This window comes from Adiantum capillus-veneris, chromosome 6, assembly GCF_014529385.1.
Source record: "Adiantum capillus-veneris isolate H3 chromosome 6, ASM1452938v2, whole genome shotgun sequence".
NCBI lineage: Eukaryota > Viridiplantae > Streptophyta > Polypodiopsida > Polypodiales > Pteridaceae > Adiantum > Adiantum capillus-veneris.
Window position 1 is genome coordinate 155,377,074 of NC_140936.1, and position 16,192 is coordinate 155,393,265.

The following is a 16,192-nucleotide window of genomic DNA, read 5'->3' on the forward strand; positions in this document are numbered from 1 at the left end:
GGTTCTGGCATGGATGTGGTGGATGGAGATGTCCATATGGGCATCTCAACTTGATCCATGTGTTTCTTGCCGTTGTACATATGATTTCTAATGCACAGTCGCATTAAATGCATTACATACAATGTGCATGGGTTATGTAACCTGGACAAATGGTGATTGACCTAGCACTATGTACATACATGTAGGGCAGACATAGTTGTTTTGCAAGAACACAACCAGCATGACTTTGCTGGTCAGTGTTCTTATTTTGCTGGTTATTGGATTGCATATGCTGGTTTCCAAGACTATTCAGGTTTAATGATGCTGGGTCGGCATGAGCTTCAGCCAGCTCTCTTGTATAATGATCCGCACGGCCGTTGGATGGTGGTTCAATGCTTGTTGAATGGTCAGGTTTATGAGTTTGGAGGTGTTTATGCGCATATAGCATCTGGGCAACGGGCTGCTCTATGGTGAGACATCTCTTCTCGTTTATGGACTTCAAATGCATTCCTTTGCGGTGATTTTAATAATCCCTTGTGATGGATGATAGTACCACAGGTAATTCACACTGTTGTCTGCGGAAAGACTAGAATGGGATAATCTGTTTGCTACTACTCCGATGATTGATTTATGGCGGCATTTGCACCCAAATGCCTCTAGATTTACTTTTCACCATGTTGCTCACTCCTCACACACACACATACACACACACACACACTGTAGTACTTAAAGAGCCCCTAGCTTATTTTGACATTTAACTCCTAAAGCTTCACTATATTAGGGTCCACATCATGGTACTCGGCCCGCCTGTAACACAGGTAATACGTTTTTCTCTATTGAATGGTTTACTACCCTATGGCAAAACTGGCCGTGAAGGCGCTAGGGTAATCTCCTTTGCAACATAGGCGGCCTCGCTGTCGCTCCACTCATGGCGATTCTGCTCATTACAAAGGATTGGCGGCCCACCTCCCTCCTCTATATAAAGAGGTGAGGGCGCATCTCTGCCCCTCACTTAGCTTTGTTTGTTATTATGCTTAAATAGAATTGCGTGTCTTTTCTACGCTGAAGTATGGAGCTCGCTACAAGAGTCATTCAGGCTGGCCACTCTGCCCATGCATAGTTCTTTGCATGATTTTTTAAAGAAAAGGGGGCAATTTCACTATGTTAATGCTGCTGTAGCTAGTGTTTGATATTGTGGGTTTGCATGTGGTTTTTTCTCCGAACCTGGTTATGGTCCTTGATGGACGGTGAATATATATGATAATGGTATTGTAGCATGGCTTTTTACCCTTCCACTGGGTTTTGGGGTTACTGTTATACTTCGTGGTTACTGATAAAGGAAAGGGTTTTTTCGGGTGTGTAGTACCAAAAGCTGCCATTCATAATCTCTGTTTTTTGATGGCTACTCTACGTTTACATTGGCTTTTGAAAGCGATTTTGCTGCTGCTGTACTGAGCCTGGCAATACTCTGTTGGCTGTAACCGAGCCTACCTTGGTGGCTTAATGAGCATGAGAATGGTGCGTGGTTTACTTGATATTGTCGCTTTTTTACATAAGTTTTATAACACCATCAGATGATAAGACTTGACTGGCCTTGTATATTGGATAGCTATGGATACTTACATGGGTTGGAGGTGTTTACTTCGCACTAATTGTGATTGGGTAGTTACATACATGGGTGATGATGTTTTTGTGTCCTAGCGTGCATTGTTTTTTATGTATATTTAATACACACGGATCATTAGGGTGTTGTACCCGGCTGCACACTATGGCAGCTCTTGGTTTTACTTTGGTAAGGTTAGGATATACATTATAGTTTTTGCATTCACTCGGCCAGATGTTGCTCCGATTATAGCTTTGGTTATTGTTATGGTGCTAGCACTTTAAACATGGTATATCTTTTCCCTTAAAAAACTTCATGGTTCGGAGTAAGGCCTGGCTTTTAGCAGTGCTCCTTGTTACTTGGATGGCTTAAAGAGAAGTATATGGTAAATGATGTACAAATTGAGGGATGATTTGGAGTCCATTCACTATGATGGGTATCTAACCTAATAGCAAGTTTAAACGAGCTTGATATTTTATATTGGTAAAAAAACTATAAATAAAACTTTTTATAAACTTCACTTGGTGGAGCTTTCATATATGATAAAACTGTTGAAAATATATGAAAAGGGGGGGATTCTGACATTTGGATTAGAAGGGGCGATGGCCTTCTAATCAAAATGTTACTCTTTTACTAGAACTTTGGGATTCTTTTAAGAAAATGAGAGAAAATATTTTTTTACTTTGGGTTAAAGCTTGTAAAGTTAGAAAAAAAAGTCTGTAAGATGGACATGGATAACAACTGGTATAGTCCATTGATACCTATAAAACACATCCAAGGCTAACTGAATTGTTGTCTTGTTTGGATGGATGCAGGTAAGGACTCTATCTTGTCTTGGAAGGTTTTTTTTTTGGCTTTGGCAAGCTGTCCTACACTGGATTACACATTCACTTACAGCTCGGGAAGTTCTTCTGTTATTTGTATACTGGAATGAGACCTCATTCTTACAACATTGTACAAAAATAATTCTAAGACTGAGTTGTTTTGTTACTTATCATTTCCTTTTTCTAAAGCCAGCTGTCTTTTGAATGTAAAAAGTTCAATTATGTCATATTATTTATGGTAAAACAAGTACACACACATACATGCAACTCAACACACACTTTTTTTTGTAAATCTGCTTTGATTAATTACAAGTGGGAAACCTCAAAGCGAGGAAAACCCACGAAAAGAAAAGGATACAAAAAGCGGAGCACTATGAGGTTCCGAAGGTTAGAAACAGTCAAAGTAAATTTTGTCGGTATCAAGAGTGATGTCTCCAGTGTCAAAGGCAAAATGCAGCGTTTGACCAAGAGAGAATTCGAAATAGGGAAAGGGATCAACAGAAGTTCCTTGGAACATTAAGGAGTTCCTATGGTGCCAGATGGCCCACATAGTCACAAATCTGATCCAGCTGAAGAACACCGCAAACTGAGATTGCGGTGACTAGAGCACCCCAAAAAGCCAAAAGCGTCTGTGAAAAGAGCCGGAAGGAAAACGAAGCCGAAGAGCAGTCGACACTTGTTGAATGAAGGCTCTAGAGTGACGAAAACGCCACAGTAAGTGTGGCACGGTCTCCTCAGCTTCAAGGCATTTGGGACAGCGGGAAGGCGCAATATGCCGAGCATGTAACACACTGCCAAATAGGTAGAGCTCCCACCAAGCAGTGCCACAAGAAAACACGTTCCTTCAAAGGGAGATGACTCTGCAAAATGCGAGACAATGTGTATTGCCACCACAAGGATGACTCGGAAAGCGACCACAGTTGGTTACCCTGATGCACAATCCATACATTAGACTGAAGGATGGCATAGACACTGCTAGCTGAGATGCAGTCCAATCTAGTAGCAGCCAAATTCTAGTCAAAGAAGCGAGAGTCCACATCCAAAGGAGGAATGGATGAATGAGCAGCAAGCATCTTCTGAATCTCCCTCCAGAGAGGAGAATAGTGAAGACTCAACCGAAAGTGGGACACCGCAACAACGAACAAAAGAACATAACCCAATTCATCAACCACCTGATGCACCTGACAGATTCCTTTTTGGCAAAGAAAATACGCTTGGTGAGGAGATCGTTGAACCAAAGTCGAAGCAAAAGCCCTGCTCCAATGCAGACTCTCTAAGCGAAGAGAGTTACCCACAGAGGATTGTCGACCATTCCAAGCCAAATGCGAAGTGACCACCTTTCAATCAACAATTAGAGAAGAAGTAAAGGGACATTTAGGAATGTGTCCTTCAAGCTTCCCCAAAACAACATCCAATAAGTTGGTTTCCAATGACAACTCAACACACACACACACATACTTTTTTTTTTTTTAATATCAGATTGAATTACAAGTGGGAAACCTCAAAGCGAGGAAAGCCCATAGAGAGTTTTTTTTTTGAGAAAAAGATCCTTCTATTAGTTAATGAAAACTGCCCATAGGGCTACAGCCACCTCTACAAGAGAGGGCTACAACAAACATGATGGGGAGACTCTCCCAATGAAAAATCAGCATATATACAATGAGGCCAAAACAAGAGATGGGAGGAGGGAAGAGCCACACAGGTGGACCGTAGTGCCATCTGAGCACACCCTGGACTATGGTGTAGAAAGACCCAGGGCGCCAGAGTTGAAGGAAAGCCTCGCGACGCTCCCGCATGCGGTCGGAGCTGCCCTGTAGTCCCTCAAGCTGTCCTCTGAGAGTATGGATCAGCTCTAGCCAAAAGTCACGAACAGTCTCTGCTGGTGGCACAGGGCGAGCCTCAAAGATGCGAAAACAGCGGGCCCGCCAGATGAACCAAAGTGTCAAGCCACTAACAACACTCCTCTCTCTCACTGCACTACTCTTGTGGAGTAAGCTCTGTAGCAGGCTGGAGTGTAGGTCGCCCCCCCTGCATCACTATCATCCTGCTGGTGGAAGATAGCTCAAACTGAAGTGTCGGGCCAGTGAGGGTGGACCAAGCCGCTGCCCCCCAAGTGTACTCTCGAGCCGTGGAGAGAGCAGGCATCAGCCGAAGAACTCGTAGCCACACCTGCTGGGCCGAGGGACAGTCCCAAAGACAGTGACGCTGACTCTCCACCAAATGATCACAAGCTGCACATGCGGCCGAAAGACCACTATGCACTAGCCAGCTCCCTACTGCTGTAGCTCTGTGTGTGACCAGCCACTGAAACAAGGTGACTTGCCTCGGCTGTCTGGAGTCCCACAACCTCTCCCAAAAGGCTGCCAAGAACTTGACTGAGAGACCCTCCTCCTGCCAATGACGTGCTGCAGCGAGGCGGGCCTCTCTTTGTGCTGCTAGTATATGACGTCCCAGTCGAACAGTGTACTGAAAGAAAGGGACACTTGGGTGGTCTGCAGAAGAGAAAGGATCCCTCCCAAGCCACTCTCTAGGATCTCATTGTACTTGTGCCAGTCGACAGCACTCCCAAGCCCACAGTCTCCAATGTCAAGTCTCAGGAGCAGCTGGGTCAGGATTGATGACACAAGTCCTCTCACAGATGCCCACCACTCGGATCCTCTGAAAACAGCACTCTGCCACCTGCGGGGCCTCTATTGCAACTCGCTGTAAGTATCCCTCCCCTGTAACTCGAAAAACAGGGAGGGAACAGTCTCTGAGCAAGCCCCAATTGAGACGAGAATCTCCAGTCGCGTGAAGGCTCCCATCCACCGGGGTACTATTGGCTCGAGAGGCGTGAGCCACTTGGCTGGAACTGACTCTGAGATGTCCTGACACATGCTCTGCACCCCTCTCATGCCCTGTAGCTGGAACCCCTGCACCTCCTCTGACAAACCTGTGAACTCTAGCCAATCACCTAGAGAGCGCGCTGGACCTGCTGCCATGGGACCCCAAGAAACATGAGGCCGACTACCAACCAAGTGGCCTCTTTGAGTGCTAACCATGGGGTTCTAGATGAGGGGCTGCCCTAGGCGCTCCTCCGTGCACGTCGGCTGTTTTGCTCCAATTCACGCCGTAAGAGCTCCCAAGATCGAAGCAAACTCATAGCGATGCGGTCCTCCAGTCTCCTGCTCAAACCAACTCTGCGCATCTCTGTAAAGATCCATCTGGTCGAAGGTTGCCAGGGGCCTCATGACTGAGGCACCCTGGCACGAAGCCGCTGTAGCAAGAACTCCTTCCAGGGCTCCTCACTTGGAAGAAGTCCTTTGACGATGAACTTCCCAAGAAGGGCTCTGCTCTGCTGTGCTGGATCAATGATCCCAAGCCCTCCCTAAGAACAAGGAAGCATGATGACCTGCCAAGCCACCTTGGCTTGGGCTACCTGAGTGTCACGTCCTGACCAAAGGAAGTTCCTGATCAGCCTCTCTACCTGGCTGATACAAGAACTCGAGAAGATCCAACAGGAAGTGATGTACCACATAGTCGCCAACAACACTTGATTGGCAACTATTACTCTGCCAGCCAGAGAAAGTCGTGCCGAGCTCCAATGTAACAAATTTCTCTTGATAGACAGGAGAAGGGGAGCAATCTGCTGCTCGGAAGACAAGTCCAAACCAACCTGACAACCCAAGTACCGAACTGCAGTCCCTCGGGGAATCCACCTGAAACCCTCTCCTGGCATCCAATCTGGCACAGGAGCACTACCAACCGAGAAAGCCACTGTCTTTCTCCAGTTGATCAGTGCGCCCGATGCACAACAGAAGGTCTCCAAAGCCTGCTCACATCTGTGAAGATTGGCCTCCTGGCCATCTAAGTACAAGGCTGAGTTATCGGAAAACTCAGTGTCCAGTAGCTCATCTCCCTGAATAGGGAGTGCTAAGCCCCGTAGAACAACCTGCTGCGACACCAAAAATTTGCTCATCGCCTCCGCATAGAACAGAAAGAGAAAGGGGGCAAGAGGATAGCCCTGGCCGACCGAGCGTGTAAGCATGAAGCGATCACCTCTACCTCTTGCCAAAAGTACCTGACTGGGAGCCTGTCTGTACAAGGCTGACACCCCTCTGATCCAAGCATCTGAGAAGCCGATCCTGCGTAGAGTGCCCTCTAGAAAGTCCCAGTCAACTCTGTCGTATGCCTTCTCAAAATCGAGAAGAAGAATCACGAGGTCCTCACCACGGAGCCGTGCCAGGGCAGAAGCCTCCCAAAAAGTAAAGATGTTGTCAAGGATACTGCGTTCCTTGACAAAACCTGCCTGTGTCCTATGTATAAGGCTCTCCAAAAGTGGCTGAATCCTCAAACTCAGAGCCTTGGCAAGAATTTTGTAGGTTGAGTTGAGGATGGTGATGGGGCACCACTGTCGAATCTCATCCAAGGAGCCACCCTCCTCGGGAATGAGGTAGATTAGGCCCTCACTCATGCTGTCAGGCATCACCCCTGTGTGCAAAATGTACTGAAAAGCACTACAGAGATCTAGGCCAAGTAGGTCCCAGAAAAAGCTGGGAGTCAACCCATCCTCACCTGGACAGCTACCACGGGGGAGGGCCCTAAGAGCCGTGTGCAGCTCCTCATGCTGAAGTGGCATCTCTAGCCTCTGACGCATCTCCTCAGTCAGAAGACAAGGCATCTGTGCCCAAACCTAGATTATGGGTACTATGGACAGTGTGGAATGCACGGAATTCCCTCATGTTTCAGTAGATTCAAGTGGAATAGTTTCTTTCTTCAAGATATCTCTTAGACAGTCTCTTCAAGTTGCCTATGACTTGGATGAGCTCCCTATTAGCCATTACCAACTCTACTTTGACTGTTTCTGAGTTACAGCTCGTAATACTTTCTATGAGCCCGAGGATATGCGTGCAATTGCTACTGACTTCTACCATGAGTTATTGTCTATAGAGCCCCAGTCAGAGCGGCAGAATGCATGCGCATACGGCCAAAGCAAAGGTGAAAACACTCCAAAGATCCAAAAAAAATTACCAAATTGTGATCCAGGGAAACGCGAGCGAAGAGCTGAAAAGATGCTATCCACAAACTGTCGCATACGAGAACAGGACCAGAGAAGATGTGATATATTCTCAATGCCTGCACCACAGCAAACGCATCTTGAAGAGGCCAATCTCCTAGAGCGCAGTAATTTTCCAGTGGGGAGAACCCCAACAATACATCTCCACATAAACAATCGCTCCTTGAAAGGTAGCTTAGCATGCCACACTTTCATAACTTTACTCCACCACCTAGTAACACTCTTATTCATATTCCATACCTTGTTATAGTGTTCTTCGACCTAGGAGGACGACTGCAAATGATAGTACACTTTCTTTGCCGATATCGAACCAAGCGAAGAACCAACATAGAGCCAATCACAAATTTGATTATCTTCAACTAGCGGCGGGATGGGAGATACAGAATCGACCAACTCTTTAATAATGTCCCACATGCGTTTGTAGTGTAACCCAACTTCAAAGGTATGAGTAGCCTGTCTGAACAAGAGCACCCGTCCTTCAGCGTCTATGACTTCTGCTATCTTGTCAATACCTTTGTGGGAGAGAAAGTAGGCCTGTCTAGGAGAGCGTTGAACAAGAGTATGAGCAAAAACTCTACTCCAATGCAAACTCCATAGTTACCCGGAACGCGGAACGGGAACGGCGACGGGATCCCCGCAGAACGGGGGAACGGCTAGGGGTTCGGAACGGGAACGGCGCGGAACGGGAGGTATAAAAAACACCCAAATAGTGCATTTTTTAGCTTCTTGTGTTTAAATACAAGGAGTATTAGAGTGCTTTGACTCTAATACTCACAAAAAACTCGTTTTGAAGACACTTCAATCTTGCTATGACTAGATGATGTGAGAGAGAGAGAGAGAGAGAGAGAGAGAGAGAGAGAGAGAGAGAGGGAGAGACTCGAGAGAGTGAGAGGGAGAGGGAGAGATTTGAGAGAGTGGGAGGGAGAGGAAGAGAGCTTGAAGGCTTAAAGCCTTGAGCCTTGAGAGAGTGAGTCTTGAGAGGGAGAGATCTTGAGAGTGTGAGAGGGAGAGAGCTTGAGCCTTGAGGATTAGCTTGTGGAGAGAAAGGAGGAGGGGGGTGCATTTTATGAGTCCTTGAGGCCTTGCACACTTCAAAAAGAAGCCCAATCATTTACTTCAATTTTTTCAATTTTTGCCAAATTTGTTTGTAGCCGTTGGCCGTTCAAGGGGCATTTCGGAACGTTTTGGGGGCGTTCGGAACGTTCCGGAACGGCCGTTCCGGTTTGCACTGGCCACCCGGAACGTCAAACGTTTCGGGACGTTTCGGAACGTTCGGGAAGGGAACTGCCCCCCCGGAACGCCGGAACGGGGGCTAGGGGGGCGTTCCCCGGTAACTATGGCAAACTCTCCACTCGAAGTGAATTTCCACATACCTCATCTCTACTATTCCATAACAATTGTGTCGTGACCACCTTCCAATCCAACACTAGACTGGAAGCAAAGGGACATCCCGGAATTGTAGTTTCAACTTTACTGAAAACCACATCCCAATACGACGGTTGCCAATGGATGAAGGCTGCCGTAGAAACTGCATGAGAGCACAAGAACGCAAGCATCTACGTCCAACGCTGTTTTTGCTCAATCAACACCAACAACAAAGTAGCCTTCCTTGCATAGTTACAGGGAACAGAGGGGACGGACCCTAGGGACGGGGGACACCCATTTCCGGGACGGGGACGGGTGGGGACGGACGGAAAAATGGCTGCCAAGTGGGAACGCAGGCAAAACGTCCCGGGGACGGCAGGGGATGGGAGGGGACTTTTTAAAAAATTTGAAAACCTGATCATTTCTAGAGGCTAGTTTCTCTCTAATAGCCATATGTTTGAACTTTGAAGCACCCAATGGCTATAAAAGCCACTCTTTGGGTCCTTATTTCTCGATGTTTTATTAGCACATTTGCGTCTATATGACTCATGTTCTTTGGTCTATTTAGTGTAAATTTGTGGTCAAAGTGATGCTCTATGTGTGTGGCATGTATATAGGTCAAAAAATGCCAAAAAAACTCTAAATTTCTTTTTGCCGTCCCGACCCCCGTCCCTGTTTCCTGACTTTTGCTGTCCCGTCCCCGTCCCCGTTCCCGACCCCGACCTGCCGTCCCATGTAACTATGCTTCCTTGCTGTAACATGAGAACAAAAATGAAGGATATTCAGACCACCACAACGTTTTGGAGTACAGAGCTTATCCATCGCAAGCCTTTTTTGTGAGAGGAAGTGGACTAAAAGTGCTCCAGATTCCAAGACATGAAATCCCGAAGACGACGGGGTGGCCAATGCAATAGCGGTAGGAAAAATTACATGTATGCCACCAAAATAGATTGCACTATTCTGAGCCTTACATGGAGCGGCCAGGTAGACAATTTCCAATACTGCAATTTAGATCTTAGTTTATTCTCAACCCATTGCAACAATTTCGCATTGTTAACCAACCAAGCCAACTGATAACCAAGATGTCTCACAATTTGATTAGGCTTCATTATCTCACCTGGCCACATGCCAAGCCATTTGATGCAACGACAACAATTTAGATTTTTGGAAATTCACTTGCAGACCTGCAGCAAACCCATAAATATGCAGAGCTTCCATTATACAACGAATATCCTCAGGATGATTTCTAGGCCAGAACAGGGAGTCGTCCGCATATGCTTGTGCCACAAAATGATCATGAGTTGGCAGTTGCAGTCCATGTAGCCGACCAGATGCTGTTAAGGAGTTCAAATACAACAATAGAGGATGTGTAGCAATAGCATACAACATAGCACTCAAAGGGCATCCTTGCCTAAACCGATCGACCAAGATCCCATAACTGAGTTAGCTCACCGTCAAGAATTCCGGCAGATTGACTGTTTTCGTAAGGAAAATAGACTACTTGGCGCATCCTGGCCCAAAAGCCCAAAGCCGTCATGGTCTGAGCAATGAAGTCCCAGTGAACAGTGTCAAATGCTTTCTCTATATCAATCTGCATGATAAGCACATCTTGTCCAGTATATTTTGCATACTCAATTCCAATAAAAGCATTGGCAATATTATCCATAATTTGCCTATGAGGAATAAATCCATACTGAGCTAGATGTATGTCGAAAAACAAGTGGTCAGCAACATGAGTAGCTATCATTTTCGACAATAACTTAACGACCGGCATAAGCATTATTGGTCACCAATGTGAAAAGTATTCACACAATGCTTGCTTAGGCAACAATTTCACCAGTCCTTCTTTCCACGATTGCGGCAAAGATTGCGTGGTCCATGCATAGTTTATCATGAAAAGGAGAGGCTGCTTAAGGGATTCCCAAAAGCGAAGAAAAAATTCCACCATAAGCCACACACACACACACACACACACACACACACACATACACCCGAGAAGAAGAGAGAGAAATGAAATGCTATATTAACGTCTTCAAAAGGCCAAAATGACCTATGAGACCACAGCGAGGTTTATGCACTGAAGTTCTAAATCTTAAAAGAGAAGACTTCATGCAAATAACTGTCCATTTTGAGAGAGAGAGAGGTTTAAACTTTATGCACTGAAGCTCTAAATCTTATAAGAGAAGATTGTTCATGCAAATAACTGCCCATTTTGTTGAGAGGTTTTGAGAAGGGATTGAAAAGGTCTTCTCTACAGGGTCGGCACTGCTTGTTGGGCGTTTTCTAACTTCAACTGCTTGGGGTTTAATTGCTGACAAGTACGGCCATAAACTTGTAATTCTTATTGGAACAGCAACAATGTAAGTGCCTAACTGTTTCTTTTTTTCTTTGTTACTTTATTTGCATCCATCATTTATGAAACTTCTTTGCATATCAATAGGTTTGAAATTGTGGTAATTTGTTGTCCTGCATAATGTACGTAATTTGATTTTGATACACTATCTATAGAGCGAAAAATCTTGTAAGAGGAGTCTGAGGTTAGGGATTTTGTTTAATTTGCATATGTACAAGCATCCATCATCTATGATGTTTCTTTGCATATCAATAGGTTTAAAACTGTGGTGATGCCTGTGTATTGTATGTAATTTTTTTTTCTGATAGTCTATTGATATAACTGAAACAACTTGTAAGAGGCGTCTGAGGTTGGGCATTTTGTTGCCTTTGCATATGTACAAGTTATTATGAGCATAATGTTTACTGACATGGAGTTTATGGTCAATGTCTGTGGAAAAACTTTTATAAGAAAATAGTTCATCTATGACTAAATATCGTTCTTTCCAGATTTACATTCAATACTCTCTTTGGCTTCAGCACCAATTATTGGATGGCCTTGATATGTCGCTTTCTACTTGGCCTTGGTAATGGCTTGACAGGAACATTACCAGTAAGTATCTTAAATTTTTATCTGTATTACTACTTATATGATGTCATAATCTACTGAAGAGAAATTTATATATGATCTTTCGACTTTTCCAATGATGGTGACCTCTGTTTACATGTTTCATGGGATAGTCTCTCTATTCGATCTATACTATGGCTTGGTCCTTACAAGTGAACTCTTGAAAATAACAAAAAATGAACTAGGACTTAGTGAATCAATGGTGTTTAAATTAGCTTTAGCAAAGTATATATATATCTTCACAAGGTCAAAGAAGCTTGAAATTATGAATTATAAAGAGAGGCCAAGACACTCGCATAAAACGCAAAAGCAAGGCACACTAAAAACCGATAATGAAGGAAAAATAGTATGGCTTGTTTGTGTTCTGGGATGGCCACCAATTTGTATGGGGTGTAGGATTGGCTAATTAAGGACCAAATCCAAGACAATGCATCATAGCTGCAATGTAGTCCCATTGCATAATGTCAAGAGCCTTTTCTATATCAACTTGCATTACAAGTACATCCTGCTGTGTACTTTGCATACTCCATGCCAATCATAACATTAGCCAAGTTGTCATTGATTGGACGACGTGGTATGAAACCATACTGAGCTTGATGTATTCCTTCAAAGAGGCGATCCTTTATCGGGTTAACCAACAACTTAGCCAATATCTTGTACACTACAGGCATCAACGTAATCGGTCTCCAGTGCACGAAATGCTCACAAAGTGCCTGCTTGGGCAACAATTTAAGCGAGCCTTCTTTCCAAGAAACTGGCAAATCTTGTTTCTCCCATGCAGTATTCATCATGAAAAGTAACGGTTCTGTTGGAGACTCCCAAAGGGAGAAAGAACTCCTTAGTAAGCCCATCCCAGGCAGGGGATCGCCAGCGGCCCAATGAAAGCAATTCTGAATCAATGAAAGGTTCCTCAAGAGATAATGCATCACGGGAAGAGATGATTGGTCGTACATGAGATAGCAACAACTGTCTTGCTTGACATACCACTGGCGATTCTCGAGGAGTAGCAGCAAAAACCTGTCTATAATGCGAGACCATGGCATCAACAAGTTCATGTTTAGAGGATGTCCAAGCACCTGAAGAAGTCTTTACATACCGAATATCCTAAGAAACCCTCGTGTGATGCAAATGCTTGAAAAATTGCTTCGAAAAACATCCTTTATCAACAAGAGCATGTTGGCAAGCGTGGGTCTGCCATTTTACAAGCTTCTGTTTATCATCAAGCTGTATGCATACTCGAGCTTCACACAACTCCAATAATCCACATTCAGTTAAAGGCTTGGAGTCAGCCAATACTTGCAAATGTTGACAAACCTGCTTGGCATCCTTAACATTGCCGCGAGTCCAATTTAAATATTGTTTGCTATATATAGTCCTCAATAGCAGATTGCACTCACATTACAAAACTAAACCACGCGAAATCAAGATCAAGATGCATGTGAGCAATCAAGGGAGGAACAAGCCCATAAATTATATCTCGAAAGACGTCATGCTTAAGATAAGCATTATTAATATGTAGCAGACGCTTTTGATAAAGAGGCCTATCATAAAGTGATTGCCCAAAGTACAAATTCAACGACATAGGGTAAAGATCCGACAACTGCAAAGTGCAATCCATCTTCATATCACACATAAAGTCATCATACTGCTGTCTGTGGAGAACATACCATCTATCTTGTATGAGTGATGAGCAGTATGCTGAAAAGTAAAACCCGAGAGATCTGAATGGAGGGAATGCCATAAATTAAGCATTTGTGCACAAGCAAGGAGATGATCCCATGCTTGCCTTTCTACAAGCAACATATGTGAATTACCTGTGTTGCTATCATACACGTCAGGAGTGCCCTCTTAGTTACTCGGTTAGATAGGGCTGTCCCCTTAGTGCATTGTTGTATGCCATTGCCACACACCCTTTGTTGATGCATCTAGATCACTTAACTTCTACTGGTTGTCTTCATGGCCTGCAATTACCGTCAAGGCGCAATTTTGTTGGGGAGGCTTATGGTGACGACTCGTTGTTTACGCCCCGTAACTGCCAGGCTGATGTTTGGATGATTATAGAAGCTTCGAACCTGAATGGGCTTGCAGCTGGTCTTCGAGTCAACTTTCGTAAATCAAAGCTTCTCCCACTCAATTCTTGTGATTGGCATGAGTCGCTATGGCCAAGAGATATCGTTCCTCCGAATGTGATTGTGAGGCATTTGGGGTATCCAATCAGTTGGAATGTCACTCATGCTCAAAAAGTGGATTGGATTATGCAACATTTGAATGCTAAATTGCATTATTGGAAGTTGTCTACGTGGCCGTTGCATGTTCGTTTGAGAATTATCCAAAGTATCATGATGGCTTATGTACAGTTCTATTTACCATTGTTGTATTGGCCCCAACATTGTCTCACTTCACTCATGTCATCGATTTTGTCTCATTTGTGGTGTACACAGGCTCACAAAAAAGGCCTGCATTGGATGTCCATGGAGAAGCTTTGTACTCCCAAGCGCTATGGTGGACTCAATATTTTGGACTTGCACCGGCATGTTCTTGCCCGAAAGGCTGTGTTGTTATTGACTCTTGTGCAACAAACTCAGCCGTGGGCTCTTATGTTTGCCTCCTTGTGTCGGCATGTTGTTACTTCCTCCTTTGGCCACTGGCAGCCAGCCTTTTGGGAGGTTGTGTTTGGCAAGATGGAAGGGCGTATTGCTGGATGCCCTATCACCTTCAACCTCATTACTGATTGGAAGGAAGTTACGGTGCATTTATCATGGCAAGGTCGACAACAACAGGATGGGAACTCGATTCGATTAGAGAGTCTTCATTGGAGTCGGATGTTCTCTCTTACTTTGGTCGACCGCTCGCCTCACCAACCCTACCTTCTCTCATGTCATGGCCTTCGAGTGGTTGGTTACGTGGTTGATGATGTGGGGTACACTTTCCAGTTTCCCTTTGTTGCTCGTCGGTTTGGATTGGGTATGCATTACCATCAGTTTTGGAAGAGCTTCAGCACATGCTGGCTGGCTTTTTTCCTGTTCCGCCTCTACTGGTTGGGGATCACATGTCTGATTGGTGTTTGCGGGACAAGCCCTTAGACACTATGTCGGCCAGTAAGATTTATGCTCTTCTTTTGCCTCGGCCCTGGATTGCTGATCATTGTAATGCCCTGTGGTCAATGCACAAGCCTGACATTTGGTGGAAGAAAGCTCTCTCTACCCTTTGGAAGAGTCATTTTCCTTTAAAGGAGCGATTTTTTCTATGGCGATGCTTGCTTGGAGTTCTTCCAGTGGGTTCTTTTCTCAGTCCGCGTCATATCTGCTCCTCCCGTTGTGTTCGTTGCTCGGCTCCAGAGGAAACTGTTAGTCACGTCCTTTGAGATTGCTGCATTACTAGAGAATTTCTTCGTGGTATAGCAGCTGGCATGCGGCTCCGATTCTGCTCGATGGTTTTCCATAAAAGGATTTGGGCTTTCGGCATTCTCCTGCCTTTTGCTCGACCGTTGTAGTTTTCTTTATTTGGGTCAGATTTTGGGCCTATTGGACCCTGTGGCGTCAACGTAGCAGCTGCATGTTCTCTCATGCTGATGCAAATCCACTTCAATTTTTCAAGCTTTCCTTACGTTTTGCCTGGGAAGTGGGTGATATCACTTCAGACATGCATCAGCTGTCATGAAGTGATGATGTGGCTACCGAGAGCAGAAATTAGGACCTGGGAAGTGGGTGATATCACTTCAGACATGCATCAGCTGTCATGAAGTGATGATGTGGCTACCGAGAGCAGAAACCCTAATTTCTGCCAAAAACCTAATTCCTGCAAACCCTAATTTCTGCCAGAAACCCTAATTCCTGCAAACCCTAATTTCTGGAAACCCTAACCCTAACTGCTGGCTGAAATCCTAATGTGGCTGAAAACCCTAAATTAGGCGGCCGAAATGCCACGTGGCAGCAATACGGTTTTTCCCGAAATTGCGGCGAAAATTGCACTGAAAAAGCAGCCTCCTAGCGACGCAATTTTGAGGCTTTTTGGCTACGCAATTTGAATTGGAGAGAGAGCTGATTTGCTTTATTTTTACTCTCTTGAGAGAGAGAGAGAGAGAGAGAGAGAGAGAGAGAGAGAGAGAGAGAGAGAGAGAGAGAGAGAGAGAATTGCTGCTTTTGTTCTGGAAGCTTTTGGGGCTCTGCTTTTGGGCATCCCTTGTAATCTTTAAATAAACGGTTTAGGGCTCACTTTGCAGAGCATCTGGACGCAGAGTCTGAGAGTGAAACCCTAACCGCTCTCTTGTACTTTGACATTGATTTAATACATAAAGATACCGAAAGGGGCGCCAGTCTTTGGGGCCAATATCTCTAGGCACGGAACTCCGCCGGGCCAGTGCAAAACTATTGTGATCTGTGAATTGTTTTGAAGTGGTTATTTGG

The 16,192-nt window shown here is 44.9% G+C and overlaps 1 protein-coding gene across 3 annotated transcripts in view; it reads left to right on the forward strand.

Annotated features, from left to right (window-relative positions):
* Positions 1-16,192, forward strand: part of LOC147456543 (protein ZINC INDUCED FACILITATOR 1-like) — a 213,313-nt gene that overhangs the window by 79,380 nt on the left and 117,741 nt on the right. For all 3 annotated transcript variants that reach the window (XM_086514979.1, XM_086514978.1, XM_086514980.1), the window contains 2 exons: positions 11,085-11,187; positions 11,669-11,771. In XM_086514979.1, the coding sequence (XP_086371105.1) occupies positions 11,085-11,187; positions 11,669-11,771 (206 nt within the window). The remainder of the gene's footprint in view (positions 1-11,084; positions 11,188-11,668; positions 11,772-16,192) is intronic.